Here is a 24,366-nt window from a genome sequence, read left to right as displayed (position 1 = left end):
ACCCAGCTTCCCCTAATGTTAACACCTACATAACCATGGTTCAGTTATGAAAGCCAGAAAATTGATACTGGTCTGAGACTGTAAATGATGCTGATTATAGAACTTACTTGAATTTTCACCAGTTTTTCTTTTCTAGGATCCAGTCAAAGATCCCACATTGCATTTAGTTATTGTGTCTCCTTAGTCTTCTCCAGTTTGTAATGGTTCCTCTTTGTCTTTTATGCTCTTGACAGTCGTTTTTTTTTTTTTAAGATTTTATTTATTCATTTATTTGAGAGAGAGAAAGAGAGCACAAGCAGGGGGAGTGGCAGAAGCAGAGAGAAAGCAGGCTCCCCCTGAGCAGGGAGCCTGATGTGGGACTTGATTCCAGGACCCCAGGATCATGACCTGAGCCGAAGGCAGACGCTTAACCGACTGAGCCACCCAGGCGCCCCTTGACAGGTTTTTGTTTTTGTTTTTTTTAAAGAGAGAGACAGAGAGCTCGCACACACCAGTGGGGGAAGGAGCAGAGAAAAGGAGAGAGAGTCCCAAGCAGACTCTCTCCTGAGCGTGGATCCTGTGGTGGGGCTCAATCTCAGGACTCTGAGATCACACCCTGAGCTGAAATCACCAGTTGGTCACTTTAACCGACTGAGGCACCCCTGCACTTGACAGTTTTGATGAGTACTGGTCAGTTATTTTGTGAAATATCTCTCAATTTAAGTTTGTCTGATGTTTTCTCACAATTAGATTAAGGTTATATATTTTTGGCAAGAATGCCCAGAAAAGATGTCATGTGTCTCTCAGTGCAATGCTATTAGAGGGTACACGATACAAATACGTTTTGTTATGCTTATGTTAACTAACCTTGATCACTTTTTGTTTCTGAGCTTTTTTTTTTTTTTAACTCTTTTGTCAGGGCTGACCTGGCAGTTATTCATCCTTGTAAACTTCAGAGTAAGATTAAAATTACACAAAAACTTTAAAAAAATTCATTCAGAAACTACTAACTGGAAATTTTAATTGAGATTGCATTGAACCTGTAGATTAATTTGGATAGAATTTGTAGTATCTATCCAAGGGCATGGAATTTCCATTTATTTGAGTATCTTTATGTCTTTTATTTTATTTTTTTCAAGATTTTATTTATTTATTTGACACAGAGAGAACCAGAGAGAGAGACAGACAGACAGAGAGCAAGCACAAGCAGGGGGAACAGCAGGCAGGGGAGAAGCAGGCTCCCTGCTGAGCAAAGAGCCCGATGTGCGGCTCGATTCCAGGACCCTGGGATCATGACCTGAGCCGAAGGCAGCTGCTTAACCAACTGAGCCACCCAGGCACCCCTCTTTATGTCTTTTATTAAAAATTTAAAGCTTTCTTCAGAGAGCTTGTATATATTCTTGATTAAGATAGTTTCTTCCTGCTTTGTACTTTTTATTGATATTATGAATGGTTATTTTTTTTAAGTATTCTGGCAGGTTACTAGAGGTGTAGAGAAATGTTATAGGTTGATCTTGGACCGTACCAAACTCTCTCATGAGTTCTAGTGGTATTTCTGATTCTGTTGGTTTGTAGGTAGATCATGTCATCTACAGGCAAAGACAGTTTTATCTCTTTCCTTCTGATTCTCACATCTTAACTTTTTTCTTTCCTTAAAGTATTGGCCATGACCTTTGGTATTACGTTAAGTAATAGTAGTGGTAATAGGCAGCTTTGTCTTGTTTCTGATTTTAAAGAAAGGATTCTAAAGTTTCTCCATTTAGTGTAGTATTTACTGAAGGTTTTTGGTCCATGGTTTGGTTTTTTTTTTAAGATTTTATTTATTTGAGAGAGAGAGAGACGGAGAGAACAAGTGGGAGGAGGGGCAGAAGGAGAAGCGGGACTTGATCCCAGGACCCTCAGATCATGACCTGAGCCGAAGGCAGATGCTTAACCGCTTAACCAACTGAGCCACCCAGGCGCCCTGGTCCATGATTTTTATCAAATTAAGGAAGTTCCGTTCTGTTTCTTGTTTGCTAAAAGTTTTTTAAATCACAAATTGTTTAATCTTATCAAATATTTTTTCTGTAGTGAATGAAATAATCACCCCACTGCTTTCAAAAGTGAAATTTGATTTTATGAGTATCTCTAAAGTACAAAATACTTGGGGGACAGCCCTTTATTGTCCCAATTTAGCTTTGTAGTTTTTTTTTACATTTGAAAAGCCTGCCCTGTGTTAAGGAGGTGGCTTATTTTTTTAAGGATGTGTGGGCACTTGTCTTGTGTTTTACAAAAGAGACCAAGCTCTGTTCAGGAAGAGTTGAAACATAGTGTATAGTTGTTGTTTTAAACTTTTAAACCTGATTTTTTTTCCAGTTTTATTGAGAAGTAATTGACATACATCACTGAAAAGTTTAAGGCGTACAGCAGGATGGTTTGATTTATGTAATTGTGAAGTGACTATCTATCGCAGGCGTATTCAGCTAACATCCACTTCTTATATAAATACAATAAAAAGAAAAAGAAATTAATGAAGGGAAAAAATTCTTGTGGTGAGAATTCTTAGGATTTACACTTTTAATGACTTTCCTCTGTATATCACACAGCAGTGTTAGCAGTGGTAACTGTGTTGTACATTACATCCCTTTATTTGCTGTATAACTGGAAGTTTGTACCTTTTGACCATCTTCCTCCAATTCTCCCTTCCCCTACCCATTACTTCTGGTAACCATAAGTATGATCTCTTTTTCTATGAGTTTGTATTTGTTTTCTTGTTTTTTTGTTTTGTTTTGCGTTTGGATTTCACATGTGAGACTGTATAGTATTTGTCTTTGACTTATTTCACTTAGCATATTGCCTTTGAGAGCTATCCATGTTGTTGCAAATGGTAGCATTTCCTTGTTGTTGTTGTTTTTTTTATGGCTGAATAATATTCCACTGCATATATATAGCACAACTTCCTTATCCATTCGTCCAGTGAGGGACACTTAAATTGTTTCCATGTCTTGTCTGTTGTACATAATGCTGCTATGAACGCGGGGATGCAGGTGTCTTGCTGAGGTAGTGTTTTTGTTACCTTTAGATACATACCCAGAAGTAGAATTGCTGCATCATGTGGTGGTTCTCTCTTTAATTTCTTGAGAATTGTCCATACTGTGTTCCATAGTGGCTGTTCCAATTTACAATCCCACCAGCACACAAGGGTTTCCTTTTCTTCTATATCCAAGCCAGCATTTGTCTTTTTTTTAAGATTTATTTATTTATTTGAGGGGGGAGGGGCAGAGGGAGAGGGAGAGAGAGTCTTAAGCAGACTCTGTGCCTGACGTGGGGCTCAGTGTCACGACCCTGAGATCACGACCTGAGCCAAAACCCGGGTCTGTGCCACCCAGGCACCCCAGCATTTGTCTTTTTTTTTTTTTTTTTTAAGATTTTATTTATTTATTTGAGAGAGAGAGAATGAGAGAGAGAGAGAGCACATGAGAGGGGGGAGGGTCAGAGGACGAAGCAGACTCCCTGCCGAGCAGGGAGCCCGATGCGGGACTCGATCCCGGGACTCCAGGATCATGACCTGAGCCGAAGGCAGTCGCTTAACCAACTGAGCCACCCAGGCGCCCCAGCATTTGTCTTTTTGATAATAGCCACTCTGACAGGCATGAGCTGAAATCTTGTTGTGGTTCTAATTTGCATTTCCGCAATGACTAGTGATGTTGAGCATCTTTTCATGTACCTATTAGCCTTTTGTATATCTTCTTTGGAGAAATTTCCAAGTCTTTTGCCCATTTTTTAATTGGATTGTTTTTGCTGTTGAGTTGTGTGAGTTCTCCATATGTTTTGGTTATTAACCCCTTATCAGATATATAGTTTGCAAATATTTTCCCATCCCATAGGTTGTCTTTTCACTTTATTGAAAAGTGAAAAGCTTTTTAGTTTGATGTAGTCCCACTTGTTTATTTTTTATTTTGTTACTTGTGCCTTAAGTGTCCTATCCGTTACTGAGACCCATGTCCGGGAGCTTTGTTCCTATGTTTTCTTCTAGGAGTTTCATGGTTTCAGGCCTTACGTTTAAGTTTTTAATCCATTTCAAGTTAATTTTTGTGAGTGGTATAAGATATATGGGTCCAGTTTCATTCTTTTACATATGAGTACCGAATTATCCCAGCATCATTTATTGAAGAGACTGTCTTTTCTCCATCGAGTGTTCTTGGCTCCCTTGCCAAATATTAATTGACTGGATATGCTTGGGTTTATTTCTGGGCTCTCAGTTATGTTCTTTTGGTCTATTTGCTTTTATGCCATTATCATACTGTTTGTTTATTTATTTATTTTAAGATTTTATTTATTTATTTGACAGAGAGACAGCGAGAGAGGGAACACAAGCAGGGGGAGCGGGAGAGGGAGAAGCAGGCTTCCCGCGGAGCAGGGAGCCTGATGCGGGCTCAATCCCAGGACCCTGGGATCATGACCTGAGCTGAAGGCATAGACGCTTAATGACTAAGCCACCCAGGTGCCCTATCACACTGTTTATTATCATAATGTATCTTTATAGTATAGCTTGAAATCAGGAGTTGTGATACCTCCTGCTTTTGTCTTTCTCAATATTTCTTTTTTTTTTTTTTTTAAAGATTCTATCTATTTATTTGAGAGAGAGAGAACGAGAGACAGAGAGCACGAGAAGGAAGAGGGCAGAGGGAGAAACAGACTCCCCGCCGAGCAGGGAGCCCGATGCGGGACTCGATCCCGGGACTCCAGGATCATGACCTGAGCCGAAGGCAGTCGCCCAACCAACTGAGCCACCCAGGCGCCCTTCTCAATATTTCTTTGGCTATTTGAGGTCCTATGGTTCCATAAAAAATTTTAGGAGTGTTTTTTCTACTTCTGTAAAAGTGACATTGGAATCTTGATGTAGATTGCATTGAATCTGTAGATGGCTATTAGTAGTATTGACATTTTAACAATATTAATTCTTCCAACCCTTGAACGCAGGATATTTGTGTTGTCTTCAATTTCTTTCTATAGTGTGTTACAGTTTTCAGAGATCTTTTACCTCCTTAATTTAGTCCTGAGTATTTTATTCTTTTTGGTGCTATTGTAAATGGGATCGATTTCTTTCTTTTCAGAAATCTCATTGTTAGTGGGGACACCTGGGTGGCTCACTTGGTTAAGTGGCCAACTCTTGATTTTGGCTTAGTTTGTGATCTCGGGGTCATTAGATTGAACTCCATGTTGGGCTCCATGCTCAGCACAGAGTCTGCTTGAGATTCTCTCTCTCCCTCTGCCCCTCCCCTGCTTGTGATTTCTAAATAAATAAATAAATAAATAATTTTTAAAAATCTCGTTAGGGATGCCTGGGTGGTTCAGTTGGTTAAGCATCTGCCTTTGGCTCTGGTCATGATCCCAGGGTCCTGGGATTGAGTCCCGCATTGGGCTCCTTGCTCAGCGGGGAGCCTGCTTCTATCCCTGCTTGTGCTTTCTCTCTCTCTCTCTCTCTGACAAATAAATAAAAATCTTTGAAAATAAAAATAAAAATCTCATTATTAGTATATAGAAACACTACTGATTTTTTTTAAAAGATTTTTTTTATTTATTTGAAAGAGAGAGTGAGCGAGAGGGAGAACACGAGCAGGGGGAGGGGGAGAAGCAGACTCCCCTGCTGAGCAGGGAGCCTGACGTGGGGCTTGATCCCACAACCCTGGGATTATGACCTGAGCCAAAGGCACTCGCCCAACCAACTGAGCCACCCAGGTGCCCTTAAACACTACTGATTTTTTTTTTTTTAAGATTTTATTTATTTATTTGAGAGAGAGAATGAGAGAGAGAGAGAGAGCATGAGAGGGGGGAGGGTCAGAGGGAGAAGCAGACCCCCACTGAGCAGGGAGCCTGATGTGGGGCTCCATCTTGGGACTCCAGGATCACGACCTGAGCCAAAGGTAGTTGCTTAACCAACTGAGCCACCCAGGCGCCCAACACTACTGATTTTTGAATTTAATTTTTTATCTTGCAGCTTCACTGAATTCATTGATTAGAGCTAACAGTTTTTTGGTTGAGTCTTTAGGGTTTTCTATATCTGGTGCTTTGCCAGACAGATAAAAGGACAAGACTGGAATTTATTATAGTAAAAAAATTTATTTATTATAGTAAAAAAATTAAAAACAAAAAATCATGTCTTTTTTCCCCCAAGATTTTATTTTTAAAGTAATCTCTCCACCCAACGTGGGGCTTGAATTTACAATTTACTCCTGAGATTGAGAGTTACGTGCTCTACCAACTTAGCCAGCCAGGCACCCCTATAAAATCATGTCTTTTGCAAATAGAGACAATTTTACTTCTTTTCTAATTCAGATACCTTTTTTTTTTTCCCTTGCCTAATTGTTCCCACCAAGACTTCTAGTACTATGTTGAATAGGAGTGGTGAGAGTGGGCACCCTTGTCTTGTTCCTGATCTTAAAGGAAAAGCTTTTATCTTTTCACCATCGATTATGATGTTAGCTGTCGGGCCTCACATATATGGCCTTTGTATGTCAAGATATGTTCTTTCAGTGCCTAATTTATTAAGAGTTTTTACCATGAATGGATGTTGACTTTAAGTCAGGGATTTTGCTGGATGCCTTTTCTGTGTTTATCAAGATGATCATGTGATTATTCTCTTTTATTGTTAGTGTGAAATGTCACATTGATTGATATGCTGAACTATCCTTACATCCCAGGGATAAATCCGTCTTGATCATGATAAATGATCCTTTCATTTTGCTGCTGAATTCAGTGTGCTAGTATTGAGAATGGAGAATTTTTGCATTATTATTCATCAGGGATATTGGCCTGTTGTTTTCTTTTCTAGTAATGTTTTTCTGCTTAAACCTGATTTAAGTCAGCTTCTCAAGTTTCAGGTTGGTGGTTTGCCAGAGAAATACAAGGACAAGCCTGGAACCATATTTATTATGGTAGATTAAAAATAAGAAAATTTTGGTGTGTGTCTAAGGTATATACTCATTTGTATCTTTTGGTTATGTGATTTATATTTGATGGCTTTTATGTATGGACATATTTTTTAAGAAAAACTAATATGCATAAAATAAAATGGAATGCATTCCCCTTTCATTTTTCTTATTGCTTCTTACATTAGTGTTGATAGAGCCCTGTAACAGTTAGTAGTGCTTTGGCTGAAAGTAACAAACCCTAACATAATGGCTTAACCAAATAGGGGTTTGCTTTTCTCACAGAAGAAATCTAGGTAGCTTCTAGCTTTGGTTCAGCAGTACAATAGTATTGGAGCTGGTGGTTTTTAAAAATACTTTGTCTTTTCTTTCATGTTTGAGACCTTATGGCTGCAGGATAGCTTCTGCATCTTCAGTTATGGTAGTACTGAAGGCACGACAAAGGAGGAAGGGACTACTAGTGTATCTGTTCCCCTTTATGAGAAACAAAAGGTTTTCCCAGAACCACCCCCTCCCCCCAGTAGCTTTCATTAATGAGAACTGGGCAGAACGAAGCCATATGCTACATCTAGCTGCAGAGAAGTTTGAGAAAATAAGTATTTAGTTGGCCTTGTTGCCTCACCAAACACACATCCAGGTTCTCTTGGTAATGAAGAAGGGAGAATTTGATATTGAGTAGGTATCTATAGTGTTTGCTCCATTCTCTAGTATATTACCTGGAAAATTAAATGTTTTGCATTAGAGTTTTTAGTTTGAAAATAGACCCTTTATGAATTTGTTAATAATTTCCTGTGCTTGGCTTGTTTCTGATTATTTTCAGTGCAGTGTACATACTCTAGTTTTCATTGTGGCTGAAGTGGTATAAGCTCAAATCCATGGGAGAGAAGTTTCAGGACTCCTTTAATCTTTAAGAATTAAATTTAACAGCTTTGAGTACCTGTTACATGCCTAGCATTGCCATACAGTGTTGTAATGTGAATAATGAAGAATTCTATAACATTTCCTTTTTTTTTGTCCTCGGGTTGTTTACTGGCTGGCTCCTTAGGGAGAGGAAAGAAAAAAAAAAAGCCTATGTATGAAATAATTGGCTAACAGTACAAGAATTCAGAATTATTTGTTAAAATGGTTAGTATCCACATTGAGTGTCATAAGATTAGAAACATTTTTTTCTTGAGGGCCGCTGATAAAAGCATGGGAAGAATAAAATGAAGGCCAAATAGGGGCCACTTGGGTGGCTCAGTCATTAGGCGTCTGCCTTCGGCTCAGGCCATGGTCCCAGGGTCCTGGGATCGAGCCCCGCATCGGGCTCCCTGCTCCGCGGGAAGCCTGCTTCTCCCTTTCCCTCTCCCCCTGCTTGTGTTCCCTCTCTCGCTGTCTCTCTCTGTGTCAAATAAATAAGTAAAATCTTTTAAAAAATAAAGAAAATGAATGCCAAGTAGAAGCACTACTAACTGTTACAGGGCCATATCAAACTAATGTAAGAGACAGTAAGAAAAATGAATGGGGAATGCATTTCATTTTATGTTGTACATACTAGTTCTTAAAAAATGTGTCCATGTGTAAGAGCCATCAACTTTAAATTACTATATAACCAGAAGATACAAATGAGAATATACCTTAGACACACATACACCCCCCCAAAATTATTTTTTTTAACATAATAAATATGATCCCAGGTTTACCTTTGTAGCTACCTGGTAAAGCACCAACCTGAAATTTGAGAAGCATACTTAAGCAATCAGTTTTAACTGGAAAAGGACACTACTAGAAAACTGTAGGCCAATATCCCTGATTAATAAACTGCTTCTGTTTTGAGGTGTTTGGTTTTTTTTTTAAGTTAAACACATTAGAATTTTTTTTTAAGATTTTATTTTTAAGGGGTGCCTCGTGTCTCAGTTGGTTAAGTGTCTGCCTTCAGCTCAGGTCGTGATCCTGGAGTCCAGGATGGAGCCCTACATCAGGCTCCCTGCTCAGCGGGGAGTATGCTTCTCCCTCTGCTCCTCCCCCTGCTCCTGCTCTCTCGCTCTCTCGTTCTCTCTCTCTCAAATAAATAAATAAAATCTTTAAAAAAAAAAAAAGATTTTGGGGCTCCTGGGTGGCCCAGTCGGTTAAGCATCTACCTTCAGCTCAGGTCATGATCTCAGGGTCCTGGGATCGAGCCCTGAGTTGGGCTCCCTGCTTGGCAGAGATCCTGCTTTTCTCTCTCCCTCTGCTGCTCCCCCTGCTTGTGCTTTCTTTCTCAAATGAATAAATAAAATCTTAAAAAAAAAAAAAAAAGATTTTAAAGTAATCTCTGCACCCAACATGGTGCACTAACCGACAACCCCGAGATCAAGAGTCTCATGCTGTACCAACTGAACCAGCCAGGTACCACTAGATTTTTTTTTCTTTAAAGATTTCATCTATTTATTTGACACAGAGAGAGACAGCTAGAGAGGGAACCCAAGCAGAGGGAGTGGGAGAGGAAGAAGCAGGCTCCCTGCCAAGCAGGGAGCCGGATGTGGGGCTCCATCTCAGGACTCCGGGACCACGACCCGAGCTGAAGGCAGATGTTTAATGACTAAGCCACCCAGGTGTCCCCACCACTAAATTTTTTAATTTAAGGACTTTATGTTAAGGAAACATCAAACTAAATATACTAAGTTTAACTCTATTATAATTTAACAAACATCACATATTTCAATTTGTTGTAGGAGTTTTTATAGTCTAATGGAAATAGAAGTTTCTTATTGCTTTGTGTTATGATTGTTTATTTGCATGAGTGTGTATTAGTTTAGGTTGAGTTATACTGTGATAACATACACAACCAAAATCCTAGTGGTTTAACACAGTAAAAACCTTTGTTTACACAGTTTGCCTGAGGATTCATTGGCTCCATGGAGATTGATCTCCCTGCCCAGGCCAGTTTGGTCCTGTGGCATTCTGTCTTTGGGCAATGCTCAGGATTTAGGAGAGCAGAAAATGGTTGGAGTCAAGCACCGGCAGTTAAATGCTTCTGCATGGGAATGACATGTCACTTTTGTTCGCATGCCATTGGCTAAACTTAGGCCACATGGCTGTGCCAGCTCAAATGAGGGAAGAGGGTATGAGTTCCTTTGTGAAGTCAGTGGACTCCTCCACAAACTCAGAAGCAAAAGAGCCAATATAGCGGGTAATAGTATTGTCTACAACAAAATAGCATAATATAGATAGATAGAAAGTACCTCCGGAACCCAAAGGAAAAGAAAAAAATCTGATGAGATGGAGGAAGAGTCATGGAAGGCTTCAGACAGATGGTGACAGATGATCCAAGCATAAAGGAATGAGTAGGATTTTCTTAGGTTTGAAGAGAAGAAAGGGTACTCAAACTGAGGGACCAGGACCATGCTAGAGAATAGCGGATGATGTAGCCTGAAAGGAGGAATGGATTAGATCAGAGAGGACCTGGAATTCATTTCCGGTTCATTCAGCAACAAGGTATTGCACAGCTACTCAGTGCCAATCACTGCTCCCAAGTTCTGGGAATATCTGATAATGAACAAAACAGACAAAAAACTTTGTCCTCCTGAAGGTTACATCTAGTGGATGCTAAGGAGTTACTCTTTTATTGTAAGTAGGTTGGGGAGTAAGCAAAGGTATAAACTTTGGATGCCTATGCATCTTTTTTTTTTTTAATATTTTATTTATTTATTTGACAGAGACACAGCGAGAGAGGGAACACAAGCAGGGGGAGTGGGAGAGGGAGAAGCAGGCTTCCCGCAGAGCAGGGAGCCCGATGTGGGGCTCCATCCCAGGACCCTGGGACCATGACCTGAGCTGAAGGTAGACACTTAATGACTGAGCCACCCAGGTGCCCCTGGATGCCTATGCATCTTAAGATTCTTTTAATATTCCTATTTTACATGCAGTAGAAGACAGTTGATTTGCACATAAGTTAATATTTTGTTCATTTAACTGTGCCTCACTCTAGAAAACTTAATCATGAAAAGCTGAATTTATAAAACATGTAAATTAGAAAATATTTTTACATTACAAAAGCTTTTTAAACCCAAATTTTGGATAGTAGTATAATTTTTTCAAAAATTTTTATTTATTCATGAAAGAGAGAGGCAGAGATAGAGGGAGAAGAGGCTCCCCTTGGAGCAGGGAACCTGACACGGGACTTGATCCCAGGGCCCTGGGATCATGACCTGAGCTGAAGGCAGATGCTCAAAAGAATGAACCACCCAGTGGTTATGTTATAGTAGTATATATATATATAATTATAGGAATATATTAATGACTGTATTTTCATTCTATAAATAGTAAAACCACTTGGACACATAGCTCATGGGGACAGGGATTTTGTTTTATGCACTGCTGTGTTTCCAGTACCCAAAACAGAGCCTGGCACATGCATATACATATATAAAATCTGGGGCACCTGTGTGGCTCAGTCGGTTGAGCGGCTGCCTTGGGTTCAGGTCTTGATTCCTGGGACCGAGCTCCGCGTCGGCCTCCCTGCTCAGCGGGGAGCCTGCTTCTCCCCCTCCCTCTGCTCCTCCCTCTACTTGTGTGCTCTCTCTCTCAAATCGTCTTTTTTAAAAATTTAAAAAATTAGGGGTGCCTGGGTGGCTCAGTCGTTAAGCATCTGCCTTTGGCTCAGGTCATGATCCCAGGATCCTGGGATCGAGTTCCGCATCTGGCTCCCTGCTCCGCGGGGAAGCCTGCTTCTCCCTCTCCCGCTCCCCCTGCTTGTGTCCCCTCGCTCTCCCCTGCTGTATTCCCTCTCTCGCTGTGTCTCTCTCTGTCAAATAAATAAAAAATCTTAAAAAATTTAAAAAATTTAAAAAAAATCTACCATGTCATCACTCAGTAAATATTTGAATGAATGAATGAATAGAAGAAAAGTTCTGTTTGGAAGATAGAAAAGAGAAATTTCCCATAATCTAAGCATCTGAACACTACAGTGATAGTATTATATTATCATGTTATAGTCATTCTAATATCTATTAAATCCCTGTTCTGTGCCAACTACTGTTCTAAGATCTAAGGAATAATAAATTAATTGTACCTGTTTTCTCAAAACTTAAATGTAGTTTGGAAATAAACATATAACAAACATGATCACCAAAATTCTTTTTTTTTTTTTTTTTAAGATTTATTTATATGAGAGAGAGAGAAAGTGCATGCGTGCAGTTGCGGGCTGGGGGGGGGGCGGTGTTGGGAACAGAGGGAGAGAATCTTCAAGCTGACTCCCTGCTGAGTGTGGAGCCTGACACAGGGCTAGATCCCACAACCCATGAGATCATGACCTGAGCTGAAACCAAGAGTTAGATGCTTAACTGACTGAACTACCCAGGCACCCCACCAAAATTCTTCTAAAACCATACTCCATCTGATGTACAAAATTTGCATTACAGCAGCATGTTTTGTTCACAACATTTATGTACCTGTTTTATGTGAAGCCCTCCTCTCATAACTTAGTTGCTGTTTTAGTTTCTTTGATGAACAGATCTTCATTTATAAATAGACTATTTCTCCAAAGTTCTTATTTTGAAATTAGAATCCTTTTTGTTATAGGAACAGTATTACAAATTGCTTACATTTGTAGCTGGTTCATAAAAGCCAACTTTACTTAAAATATACATTTACAATAAAAACATAAAAATTGTTGTTTGCATGCAGTATTACATGATAATTAAATAAAACAGAAGTGAATCTATCCTAAAACCTGATATATGAGGGAGAAATACTTAGAGAATATGAGAAAGTAGATGGAGTTTAACAGGGAAATTCTGAAAAAAGACATCTTTGAAGACTTCAGAAGCTAATCGCACAAATTCTTAAGCTTTCACTTGAGAGCACTTGTTTTTCCTTTTTCCTTGATACGTGTGTTACGACGTAGTTTCTTATGTTTATCAGCTGGATTCAGGCTTGATTTGATCTATAGGTAGTGAGAGAGCAAGAGAAAAAAGGGACATTTTCCTGGATAAAAAGAAAAAAGAATGAAGGAGATTTCGTGTATATGTATGAGTGCTGGGAGAGAGAGCAGTGTCCTGAAAGGCAGGCAGTGGGCCACAGCATCCTTTGAGCAGGTGTGAGGCAAAAGGAAGCATGAGGCAGCTGGATGCTTGTGCATGCAGAATTGTACACATTGGGTGTTTGTAATTCCAGTACCTTTCTGTTTAATATGGTTAGAGGTATATCTGCTTTGTTTTACTTTTATGGAGCATATTGAGTATTCATCTAACTAACATTTATCAAGGACCACGTAGTCTGGCTGGGTTTTTTTTACGTTTTTATTTTAATTCCAGTTAATATACAGTGTTATATTGGTTTAAGGTGTATGATATAGTGATACAATTCTTTACATGACCCGGTGCTCATTGAGACAAGCGTGCTCCTTAATCCCCATCACCTATTTCCCCCATTCCCTCACCGACCTTCCCCCTGCCCCCCCCCCCCCGCCGATAACAATCAGTTCTCTATAGTTAAGAGTCTGTTTCTTGGTTTGTCTCACTCTTTTTCCCCCCCTTTATTCATCTGTTTTGTTTCTCAAATTCCACATATAAGTGAAATCATATGGTATTTGTCTTGCTCTGACTGACGTTGCATTTATATATTCTAGATCCATCCGTGTTGTTGCAAATGGCAAGATTTCATTCTTTACTTTTTAAAAATTTTATTGTTAATCCCCATACATTACATCATTAGTTTTTGATACAGTGTTCCATGATTCATTGTTTGCGTATAACACCCAGTGCTCCATGCAGAACGTGCCCTCTTTAATACCCATCACCAGGCTAACCCATCCCCCGACCCCCCAAGATTTCATTCTTTTTTATGGCTGAATAATATTCCAGTGTGTGTGTGTGTGTGTATCTGTATCTCCCTTTTTTTTTTTTTTTTTTGAGATTTATTTATTTGCAAGAGAGAGCACGATGGGGAGGGCAGAGGGAGAGGAAGAAGCAGACTCCCCACTGAAAGGGAGCCCGACATGGGGCTCAATCCCAGGATGCTGAGATCATGACCTGAGCCAAAGGCAGATGCTTAACTGACTGCGCCACCCAGGTGCTCCTGTATCTCCTTTATCCATTCATCAATCAGTGGACATTTGGGCTGTTTCCACATCTTGGCTATTGTAAATAATGCTGCTATAAGATAGGGATGCATGTATCCCTTTGAATTAGTGTTTTTGTATTTTGAGTATAAATACCCAGTAGTGTGATTGCTGGATCATAGGGTAGTTCTTTTTTTTAACTTCTTGAGGGAACTCCACACTGTTTTCCAGAGTGGCTACACCAGTTTGCATTCCCACCAACAGTGCACGAGGGTTCCCCTTTCTCCATGTCCTCACCAACACCTGTTGTTTCTTGTGTTGTTGATTTTAGCCTTCTCACAGGTGTGAGGTGATAATCACATTGTAGTTTTAATTTGCATTTCACTGATGATGAGTGATAATGAGCTTCTTTTCATATGTCTGTTGTCCATCTGTATGTCTTTCGAGAAATGTCTGTTCATGTCTTCACATTTTTAAAAATTGGATTATTTGGATTTTGGGTGTTGAGTTTGGTAAGTTCTTTATATATTTTGGACACTAACCCTTTATCAGATATGTCATTTGCAAATATCTTTTCCCATTCCATAGGTTGCCTTTCAGTTCAGTTGATTGTTTCCTTCGCTGTGCGGAAGCTTTTTATTTTCATGTAGTCCCAGTTGTTTATTTTTTATTTTGTTTTGCTTGCCTCAGGGGACCTATCCAGAAAAAAGTTGCCACAGCCTCTGTCAGAGAAGTTAGTTACTGCCTGTGCCTCTCTAATCTGGCTGCTTTTTAAAAAAGATTTTGTTTGAGAGAGAGTGAGCAAGAGAACAGAAACTGGGGGAGAGGCAGAGGGAGAGAGAGAAGAGGGCTCCCTGCGAGGCTCGATCCCAGGACCCTGGGTTCATGACCTGAGCCGAAGGCAGACGCCCAACCGAGTGAGCCACCCAGGCGCCCTGTAATCTGGCTGCTTCTTGAAACACATTATTTTGAATTACTGTTAGCAGCATAGTGTAGAAAGAAATTGAGAATCCAGATTCTCTTTGGATCTTTCACTAAATAGTGATGTGGCCGTGAATAAATCACAGAAATACCCTCCAGTGGTGAAGGATCATATGTGCAGGTGCACTTAATAGCTTATGGACAAGTTACATTCTTTATGACTATAAGGCAGTCTTGTTATTCCTATTTTCTGTTGCAGCCACATACAGAAAATATCTCATTTCCTTCTGAACACCCACTTCAACCCTTGATATTTTTCTTCTCAGCATTTCCTTGTTTTCCTCATAAATTTAGATCATGTGGGCAAATTTCTTTGAAGTGCTAGATGCATTAAGATTAAAATTAAAGCAGTAATGTTTTGTTTCTTCAACTAGGGGCTCTTAAAATTTGGCAAATACCATGTGTTCTCTCATTTCCTAATTTTTGTGTATGTTATATCGTAGCACACGTCACATGGAGATGGGCGGCAAGAAGTTACCTCTCGCACTGGGCGCTCTGGGGCTCGGTGTAGAAACTCTATAGCTTCCTGTGCTGACGAACAGCCTCACATCGGAAACTACAGACTGTTGAAAACAATCGGCAAGGGGAATTTTGCAAAAGTGAAATTGGCAAGACACATCCTTACAGGCAGAGAGGTAAATATTAAGCCTAATTTCTGTTATGACACTTGCTCTGTTTAGTTCCATGTGAGAGAAAGAGGAAGATAATGTATATATTTGAGTTAATTTCTAAGTTAATTAAATGTTTTTAAGAACAAGAAACTTACATACTAATTATCTGGGAGTTCTTTTGCTTTCCCATTTCTTTAAATTAAGTATTACACTGAGTATTTGAATGAGCTTTTGCCTTAAAAAATGGGTCATGTTTTATTCTTTTTCAGTGTAAACCTCTGCCACCAGAGTAAAAATTGTTCTGAACTTCATGTATAAGTTCATAGTACTTGTAAATCAATAGTGTTTTCTGTTTTTATAGATTTTATCCTCAAGAAGTTTCTTCATTTCCCCAAATAAGCTTTTCTTATAGCTTATGTTTGATTGGTTGTTGTGTAGGAAGGCATATGCTTTCCTGACTTTTGTGGTGATTGGCTTTCTGTTAAACCACATTCTGTATTTATCAAAAATACATTGGTTAAAACTACTAAATTGACTCCTTCATGTTCTACATGTACAATATAGAACCTGTTTTGCTTTTTTGACTTCTTTTATTTAGATCTTTATGCCTGCTCTTCCCTCTGCCTGAAATACACTTCACCCTTTTGTGCAGGGATCATTTCTGGGAAGGAGTTGTTGACAGACTCCCTTTTCCCAGGCATGGGACTCAGGTTAAAAATCCTGATACTGCCCCTCAGATAGCATGGAACTGCTTATTTCTCCGTCTTTCCCCTCTAGGCTTTAGGGCAGATGTCCATACTTAACACACTGTTTAGCACATAGTAGGTGCTTAATAAATATATGTTGAGTGATTGTAATGGTACTTTTGAATGAAGCTTTTTATTTTTTAAAAAGATTTTATTTGGGACGCCTGGGTGGCTCAGCCGTTTAGCGTCTGCCTTCGGCTCAGGTCATAATCCCAGGGTCCTGGGATCGAGCCCCACATCGGGCTCCCTGCTCAGTGGGAGTCTGCTTCTCCCTCCCCCTCTGCCTACCTCTCTGCATACTTGTGTTCTCGCTCTCTGTCAAACAAATAAATAAAATCTTTTTAATTAATTAATTTATTTATTTTTTAAAGATTTTATTTATTTGACAGAGAGAGACACAGTGAGAGAGGGAACACAAGCAGGGGGAGTGGGGGAGGGAGAAGCAGGCCTCCCGCGGAGCAGGGAGCCCAATGCGGGGCTCGATCCCAGGACCCTGGGATCATGACCTGAGCCGAAGGCAGACGCTTAACAACTGAGCCACCCAGGTGCCCCAATAAAATCTTCTTTAAAAAAAGTTTTTGTTTGTTTGTTTGTCAGAGAGAGAGAGCACAAGCAGGGGGAGCGGCAGGCAGAGCAGGCAGAACAGGCAGAGGGAGAAGCAGACTCTCTGCTGAGTGAGGAGCCTGATGCGGTTCTCCATCCCAGGACCCCAGGATCATGACCTGAGCCAAAGGCACACGCTTAACCAACTGAGCCACCTACGCGTCCTGGAAGAAAGCTTTTTAAAGAAATGTTTTCCCTGTACCAGAGCCTCCTGATAGGTGTGCCAAGACAGTGTTACAGATGTGTCGTGGTATTGAGGCTCGCAGCCTACCATGCCTGGGGCTGCTGGAGCAGGACCCTGGGCCAGCCATTCTGTCAGTAAGCAGCCTCTGTTTGCTGCAATGTGCCTGACAGTTATTCTCATTTTCTGTGTGTTCTGGGAGCTAAAGAAGGTTGGGAAGCACAGGTCTACACTAACTGGAGTTACAGACTTTAAAAGTTTGCCTCTTCATGTTTTGTATCAACTTAAGTGACAAATCACTGGTCAATCCTTGTTGTTGAGATACCTGGGTTGCTTTTAGAGTCAGAAAAAGCATGAGTGGGTGGGGCTTCCCTTGCTGTCCTTGATCAAAGCTTTCTGAAACAAGGCAAAACCTCTTGAGTTTAGTCCCCACCAATTCTAGGTGGTTACTCGGCCAGTTTCCTTACATGGGCAGCTGGTAAGTTGAAAGAGGAATGGGACAGACAGACCCTCTCCCCTTCTCCTTAGCTGCAGTTTGGCCTACCGTGTTTTTATCTAGGAGGTTCTCTTTCCAGAAAGGTTTGAATCTGACCAGCAGAGTGGCTTAATTTAAAATTTTTCTGTCCTTTTTTTGTTTTTTTAAACTTTGAATTAAACCATTTTACAAAACCGTTCTGTTTTTTCCCTATTGTAGGTATTAACCAGAAGCATGGAAAATGTAAACATTATATTTTATATATTATAACATTATATTTCTATATTATAGAAATTCATTATGTAGGAAGTACAGGTTCCTTGAAATTTCTCTCCTCAAAGAGGATCACTTTCAGTAGTTTGGTGTATATTCCCACAGTTTTTTATATAGACATTAACTTTTTGTTTATTTTAACAAAAAGGGACTCATGGACATAACAGTAATTTTCTTAGCAATGTACTTGACCATGTCTGGATCTTAGTGCTCATAGATCTGACACATTCTATTTCCAGTATGTGCTGGCGCCATGGTTTATCCCCTGTCAGTGGGCATTGAGTGGTTTCTGATTTTTTTGCCCCTGTAAACACCTGCAGTGAACATTCCTTAACATAACTCTCTACCCTTGTTAAGAGAGTTTCTGTAGGATAAATTCCTAGAAGTGGGTGTCCTGGGTCAAAAAGGATGAATATTTGACATTTTAATAGGTACTGCTAAATTGCTTTTGAGAAAATGTCAGAGTACTTTATTATCCTACCAAACTGAATGAGAGTATCCATTTTTCTATACCCTTACTAATACTATATAGATAATTTTCTGATGGACAAAAAATTATATTTTTTTAAAGCTTGCTTCCTTTTGATAACTAGATTGATGATATTTTCATGTATTTTTGTCATTCATATTTGCTTTTTAAAATAAGTTTCCCATTTGTATCCTTTATCTATTTTTCTTTTCTCTTTCAAATCTTAGTGACTGACTGGGGCGCCTGGGTGGCTCAGTCGGTTAAGTGTCCGACTCTTGGTCAGGTCCTGATCTCAGGTTGATATTGAGCTCTGTGTCAGGCTCTTTGCTCCGTGGGGAGTCTGCTTCAGATTCTCTCTCCCTCTCTCTCTCTTTCTCAAATAATAAGTAAAAATCTTAAAAATAAATAAATGTTAGTGATTTAAACCCATTATGTGTTTCATGCATCAGTCTGATCTGTCTGGGTTTCATGACTTGGTGAGAAAGGTTTACTTTGTCCCAAGATCTAAAAACAAGGTTCTGTATCTTTTTCAAACACTCCTATGACTCCCGTTTGAATGTTTCATTCATTTGGTATATATTTTGGGAGATTAATATGAAATGTAGGGATCAAACTCTTTTTTTTTTGACCATGTGGATTACCACTTGTCCTGGGATCATCTGTCCTTTTTCCCCAATTGAGGATACCTGCTTTATCACATACCAAATTCCCATATATGTCTTTTTGTTTCTCTGGTCTGTTTGTTTAGTCTTGTATCCATATGGTGCTAATTTTGTTACTGCAGCTTTGAATTGTACATTTGTATGTTTCAGAGTAAGTTAAATGCTCTGCAGATTATTCTTATTTTTTAAAAACTGTATATCTCGGGGCACCTGGGTGGCTCAGTCATTGGGCGTCTGCCTTCGACTCAGGTCATGATCCCTGGGTCCTGGGATGGAGCTCCGCGTCAGGCTCCCTGCTCGGCGGGAAGCCTCCTTCTCCCTCTCCCTCTCCCCCTGCTTGTGTTCCCTCTCTCGCTGTCTCTCTCTCTCTCTGTCAAAATAAATAAATAAAATCTTTAAAAAAAATAAAAAATATAAACTTTATACCTCTTCTTGCCATTTACTGTGTTAGATTTATTTTAGAATCAAGATACTGTGTCCCAAAAATAGTCTTACTGGAAATTTGATAAGATTAATTTTGATTGGAATTAACTGGATTTTATAAACTGATCTGGGGGAAATTTGCTATTTGAATGATACCAAGTCCTTCTATATAGGAATATGAAATGTGTCTCAATTTTGTTTTCAGGGTTTGTAATTTTCTTCATCTAGGTTTTTCATCATTCTTTTTTTAAGGGGATTACAAACAAATTCTACAGAGTAGGTGAATAGTTTTGCATAATTCTTAAGTTCATTCCAAGGTATTTTAAAATTTTTGTTGCTGCTGTGAATGACATTTTTTCCTTAGCTGTTATGAATAATATGGGAAGGCTGTAACATTTGTATAACATCTTGTATCTGAGCACCCTTTGAACTCACTCTCATTTTGGACATCAGAATTAAGCAAGTTTGTGTTATTTTTAAAATTACACATCATTTTTTCCTTTGATGTACAGTTCTCTGAATTGTAACACATTTATAGATTCATGTTACTACCACCGTAATCAAGATACAGAAAAGTAGCTACAGAGAGCTGTCAGGTCAAGCTGTTTTTTAAAGGATGGGCCAAATACCAACATGTTTATCTGTTAATGGGAATAATCTGACAGAAAGGGGGAAAGTGGTGCTGTGGGAGAGATATTTGAGAGGGTGAAAGGAGGTGGCGGAAGTATTGGCCCTGGTAATGTGGACAGTTCTTACACAGAAACAGGAGAAAGGTAGAGGGCACTGGCCTGGGTGCAGCTCAGGACTCTGTGTGGTGGTGTGGGAGCTTGTGGAGGTTTTCTGCTTGTTGCAAGTATTTTTTCAGTAAAATGGAAAGCAAGATCATCAGCTAAGAGTGTGATTATCAAGGAGATAGGAGATTTTAGAGATGTGAGAAGTTACAGTAATTACTGGGCAAGCAGAAGAGTTAACGGACTGGAAGAAGGTAGTAGAATTGCCAGGTGGCCTTAAGGCTTCCTTAAGGGGATCATGGATTTAAAGTGGGAATAAGCAGCATGGCTGGAAATTACTCTCCAGCAACATTCAGGTACCCAGACACAAGCATGGCATTTATAGATAGTTGGGATTTTTTCACACTAAGTGTAGAGAATGGGAACAGAGCAAGGGCATTGATTTGGAATACCTAAGGGAGTGATTACAGTGAAGGACTACAGATTTGAATAGGAAATAACTTGAGAGAGAAGACAAATCATAAGAAGGTGGTGGGACCAGTCATTATGGATCCTGGTGAGTTCAGACAGTTATTGACGTTCTAGATTGAGTAGTCAGGAAAGGTAGAGGAGGTGATAGAGAGTGGGAAGCTCAAAATTAAGGTCAGAAAGAGTTTTCCAGTATTGGTAGTTCTAGAGATTGGAGAATAACAATGTAAGTGGCTTAAGTGTGTGAATTTTTTTTTCCTCTCTAGAACCTTTTTAGACTCTTCACATTTATCCTTGCTATTCAGAAATTTCACAGTGAGGTACAGGGAGTTGATCTGCACCCATTCTTCTTTTTTTTTTTTTTTTTTTTAAAGATTTATTTCTTTATTTGAGAGAGTGAGAATGAGAGAGAGAGAGAGAGTACATGAGAGGGGGGAGGGTTAGAGGGAGAAGCAGGCTCCTCCTCGCCAAGCAGGGAGCCCGATGCGGGACTCGATCCAGGGACTCCAGGATCATGACCTGAGCCGAAGGCAGTCGCTCAACCAGCTGAGCCACCCAGGCGCCCTGCATCCATTCTTCTTGATTGCTCATTGGACCCTTTCAGTTTGGAAATTCTTGTCTTTCAGTTCCAGAGAATTGTCTCGTTTTATTACTTAAAAATCTTCATTCTGTAATTCTTTTTTTTTTTTTAAGATTTTTTTATTTATTAGAGAGAGTGAGAGACAGCACAAGAGGGAAGAGGGTCAGAGGGAGAAGCAGACCCCCCGCTGAGCAGGGAGCCCGATGTGGGACTCAATCCCGGGACTCCAGGATCATGACCTGAGCTGAAGGCAGTCGCTTAACCAACTGAGCCACCCAGGCGCCCTTCATTCTGTAATTCTTACTAATCAGAGACTGGAACTCTTGGAAAAGAACCTTGACTTTTTTTGAAAAAAATCTGTTTTCCATCTGCGTTTCTATTTTATTTTCTGGGCAATGTCTTTAATTTCATCTTTTGTTAAATTTGTGTGTATGTGCGTCCTGTTGTATGTCCTCCCCCTTCCTCCCAGTTCTTTCTTTCTTTTTTCTTTTTTTTTTTTTTAAGATTTAATTTATTCATTTGTCAGAGAGAGAGAGAAAAAGCAGAAGCAGCTGAAGGGGCAGGCAGAGGGAGAAGCAGGCTCCCCACTGAGCAAGGAGCCCAATGCAGGACTCAATCCCAGAAGCTGAAGGTAGACACCCAACCGGCTGAGCCACCCAGGCGCCCCTCTCCCAGCTCTTTCTTGTTCTCTGATTATTTGTTTGTATAGTATCCAGTTCTGGGATCATGAATGCTGTTTCTTCTGTTAACAACTCCCTGTGAGGGTAATAAAGGCTTTCCTCTTTTTTTTGTTTTTGTTTTAATAGATTCTGCTTCCTGCACCATTTCTCTTTTCTCTGGGGTTCTTCCTTGGTAACTGTCATACAGAGCCTTTCTTTGGAATCTGATAATCTGTGGTCATCTGTTTGTATTTCAGATGGAGCTCTCAGAAGCTCATCAATAGCTGAGTTTGCAAACATAGGATGTGTTTGACCACACATAGCTTTCCTGTTGGGAGTTGTCTGGTGCTTTTATTGCAGGACCCCAGATATCTGTGTCTTTAGATCTCTTCTCTGAGGCCATTTCATTTCTGTAAATAAGAATCCTCTGTTTTGCCTGGGAGGAGCTGGCCATCCAACCCCTCATGGTAGTCTGACACTTAATGTCCCCTTTTTCATCTCCAGGCCTGTTCCTGTCCTCTCCTGGGCTCATTGAACTTGATTCTCATCATCTCCACAGAAAACATTTTTAGCCTCTATAGAGCCAGTGGTTATTGGCTGGGTTGGGGAGGAGCACACATTCTGCATACAGCTTGTAACCTTGTCTCCACTGTTGCCTTTGGTGCCTCCCAACCTCCCAAGTTTGGAGCGCTTCCCGAGTTTTGCTGGGCAAATCATGTTGTTTCTGGTGATGGTTTTCTCTGCTCTCTTTCAGAAAATTACTGAACTAGTTTCCCCACTGTTGTCTTGTTTTTATGAGGAAAAAACCCCTGTTGTACAAAACAAATTATTAACTGTGCTGTTATGCCTGTATGCTTTTATCTGTCCTCCACCCTTCACTGGAAGTGAGCTCTTAACCTGCTTGCATCTGTGTCCTGTCTCCGGCGCTGAAGGAGGCACCAGAGAGCAGGAAGGGGAAGGGTTAGATCTGGCACCTCATTCACCATTTGTTGTTGATTGTAAGAATGAAAAACTGTAGTTCTTCATTCCGGGTGTGCTCAACTTCTTGGGACTTTAGATAAGTGTTTTTTTTTTAAAGATTATTTATTTATTTATTAGAGAGTGAGCAGGAGAGAAACAGCATGAGAGGGGAGAGGGTCAGAGGGAGAAGCAGGCTCCCCGCTGAGCCGGGAGCCCGAGGTGGGACTCGATCCCAGGACCCTGGGATCATGATCTGAGCTGAAGGCAGTCGCTTAACCAACTGAGCCACCCAGGCACCCTAGATAAGTAGTTTTATATTTTAGTAACAACTTTTTGTGTGTGAAGATCATCTTCACAGAGAGTTTGGAGACTAGAGAGGAAGAAAATCCCACACTTAAAATATTCTGAATACCATTTTTATCTTTGTATATTCTCCATATGTATGTTTTTTCATCATATTTTTGGTCATAATTTTGTATTCTGGTTTTTCTCTCTCAGAATTTCATGCCGAGCAGTTCTCCATGCAGCTTCATGGTCATTGTACCAGGTTTAGTGGTTGTGTGTGGTTGCATTGATTAGAACGACATTTCCCAAATTCTTTGTGTCTCAGAATGCAATTTTAAACTTTTAAAATTGAGGACTCCCGGGATTCCTGGGTGGCTCAGTTGGTTAAGTGTCTGCCTTCAGCTCAGGTCATATCCCAGGATCCAGGGATGGAATCCCACATCCGGCTCCTTGCTCGGCAGGGAGACTGCTTCTCCCTCTGCCTGCCACTCCCCCTGCTTGTGCGTGCGCTCTCTCTCTCTCTGACAAATAAGTAAATAAAATCTTTTTTAAAAAAAATGAGGACGGGGTGCCTGGGTGGCTCAGCTGTTAAGCATCTGCCTTCGGCTCAGGTCATGATCCCAGGGTCCTGGGATCGAGCCCCGCATTGGGCGCCCTGCTCAGCGGGGAGCCTGCTTCTCCCTCTACCCCTCCCCTTTCTTTCTCTCTCTCAAATAAATAAAATCTTTTAAAAATAAATAAATAAAAGTAAAAATAAAAAAAATTGAGGACTCCCAAAAAGCCTTTGTTTACATGGGTTGTATAGACTGATATTTACCATACTAGAAGTTAACACTAATAAATTTAAAACATATATTAATTCATTTAAAGTAATAACAGGGATGCCTGGGTGGCTCACATGGTTAAGCATCTGCCTTCGGCTCAGGTCTTGAACCCAGGGTCCTGGGATCGAGTCCTACACTGGGCTCCCTGCTCAGCGGGGAGCCTTCTTCTCCCTCTCCCTCTGCCTGCTGCTCCCCCTGCTTGTGCTCTCTTTCTCTCTCTCTCTGACAAATAAATAAAATCTTTTAAAAAAATAAAGTAATAACAGACCTTTTACATTTAATTTAAGTAACTTTTTTTTTTTAAAGATTCCATTTATTTATTTGACAGAGAGACAGCGAGAGAGGGAACACAAGCAGGGGGAGCGGGAGAGGGTGAAGCAGGCCTCCCGCTGAGCAGGGAGCCTGATGTGGGGCTCAGTCCCAGGACCCTGGGATCATGACCTGAGCAGAAGGCAGACGCTTAATGACTGAGCCACCCAGGCGCCCCTAAATAACATTTTTATGAGGAAAAAACCCCTATTGTA

The 24,366-nt window shown here is 40.3% G+C and overlaps 1 protein-coding gene across 6 annotated transcripts in view; it reads left to right on the top strand.

The window, feature by feature from the left end:
• Window positions 1–24,366, top strand: part of MARK3 (microtubule affinity regulating kinase 3) — a 120,596-nt gene that overhangs the window by 16,223 nt on the left and 80,007 nt on the right. For all 6 annotated transcript variants that reach the window (XM_034992664.1, XM_034992666.1, XM_034992663.1 and 3 more), the window contains exon 2: window positions 15,336–15,527. In XM_034992664.1, coding sequence (XP_034848555.1) covers window positions 15,336–15,527 — 192 coding nt within the window. The remainder of the gene's footprint in view (window positions 1–15,335; window positions 15,528–24,366) is intronic.

This window comes from Mirounga leonina, unplaced genomic scaffold (assembly GCF_011800145.1).
Source record: "Mirounga leonina isolate KUSES-001 unplaced genomic scaffold, KU_Mleo_1.0 Mir_82, whole genome shotgun sequence".
NCBI lineage: Eukaryota > Metazoa > Chordata > Mammalia > Carnivora > Phocidae > Mirounga > Mirounga leonina.
Note: the sequence above shows the minus strand (reverse complement) of the source record. Positions and strands in the feature narration are given on the sequence as shown.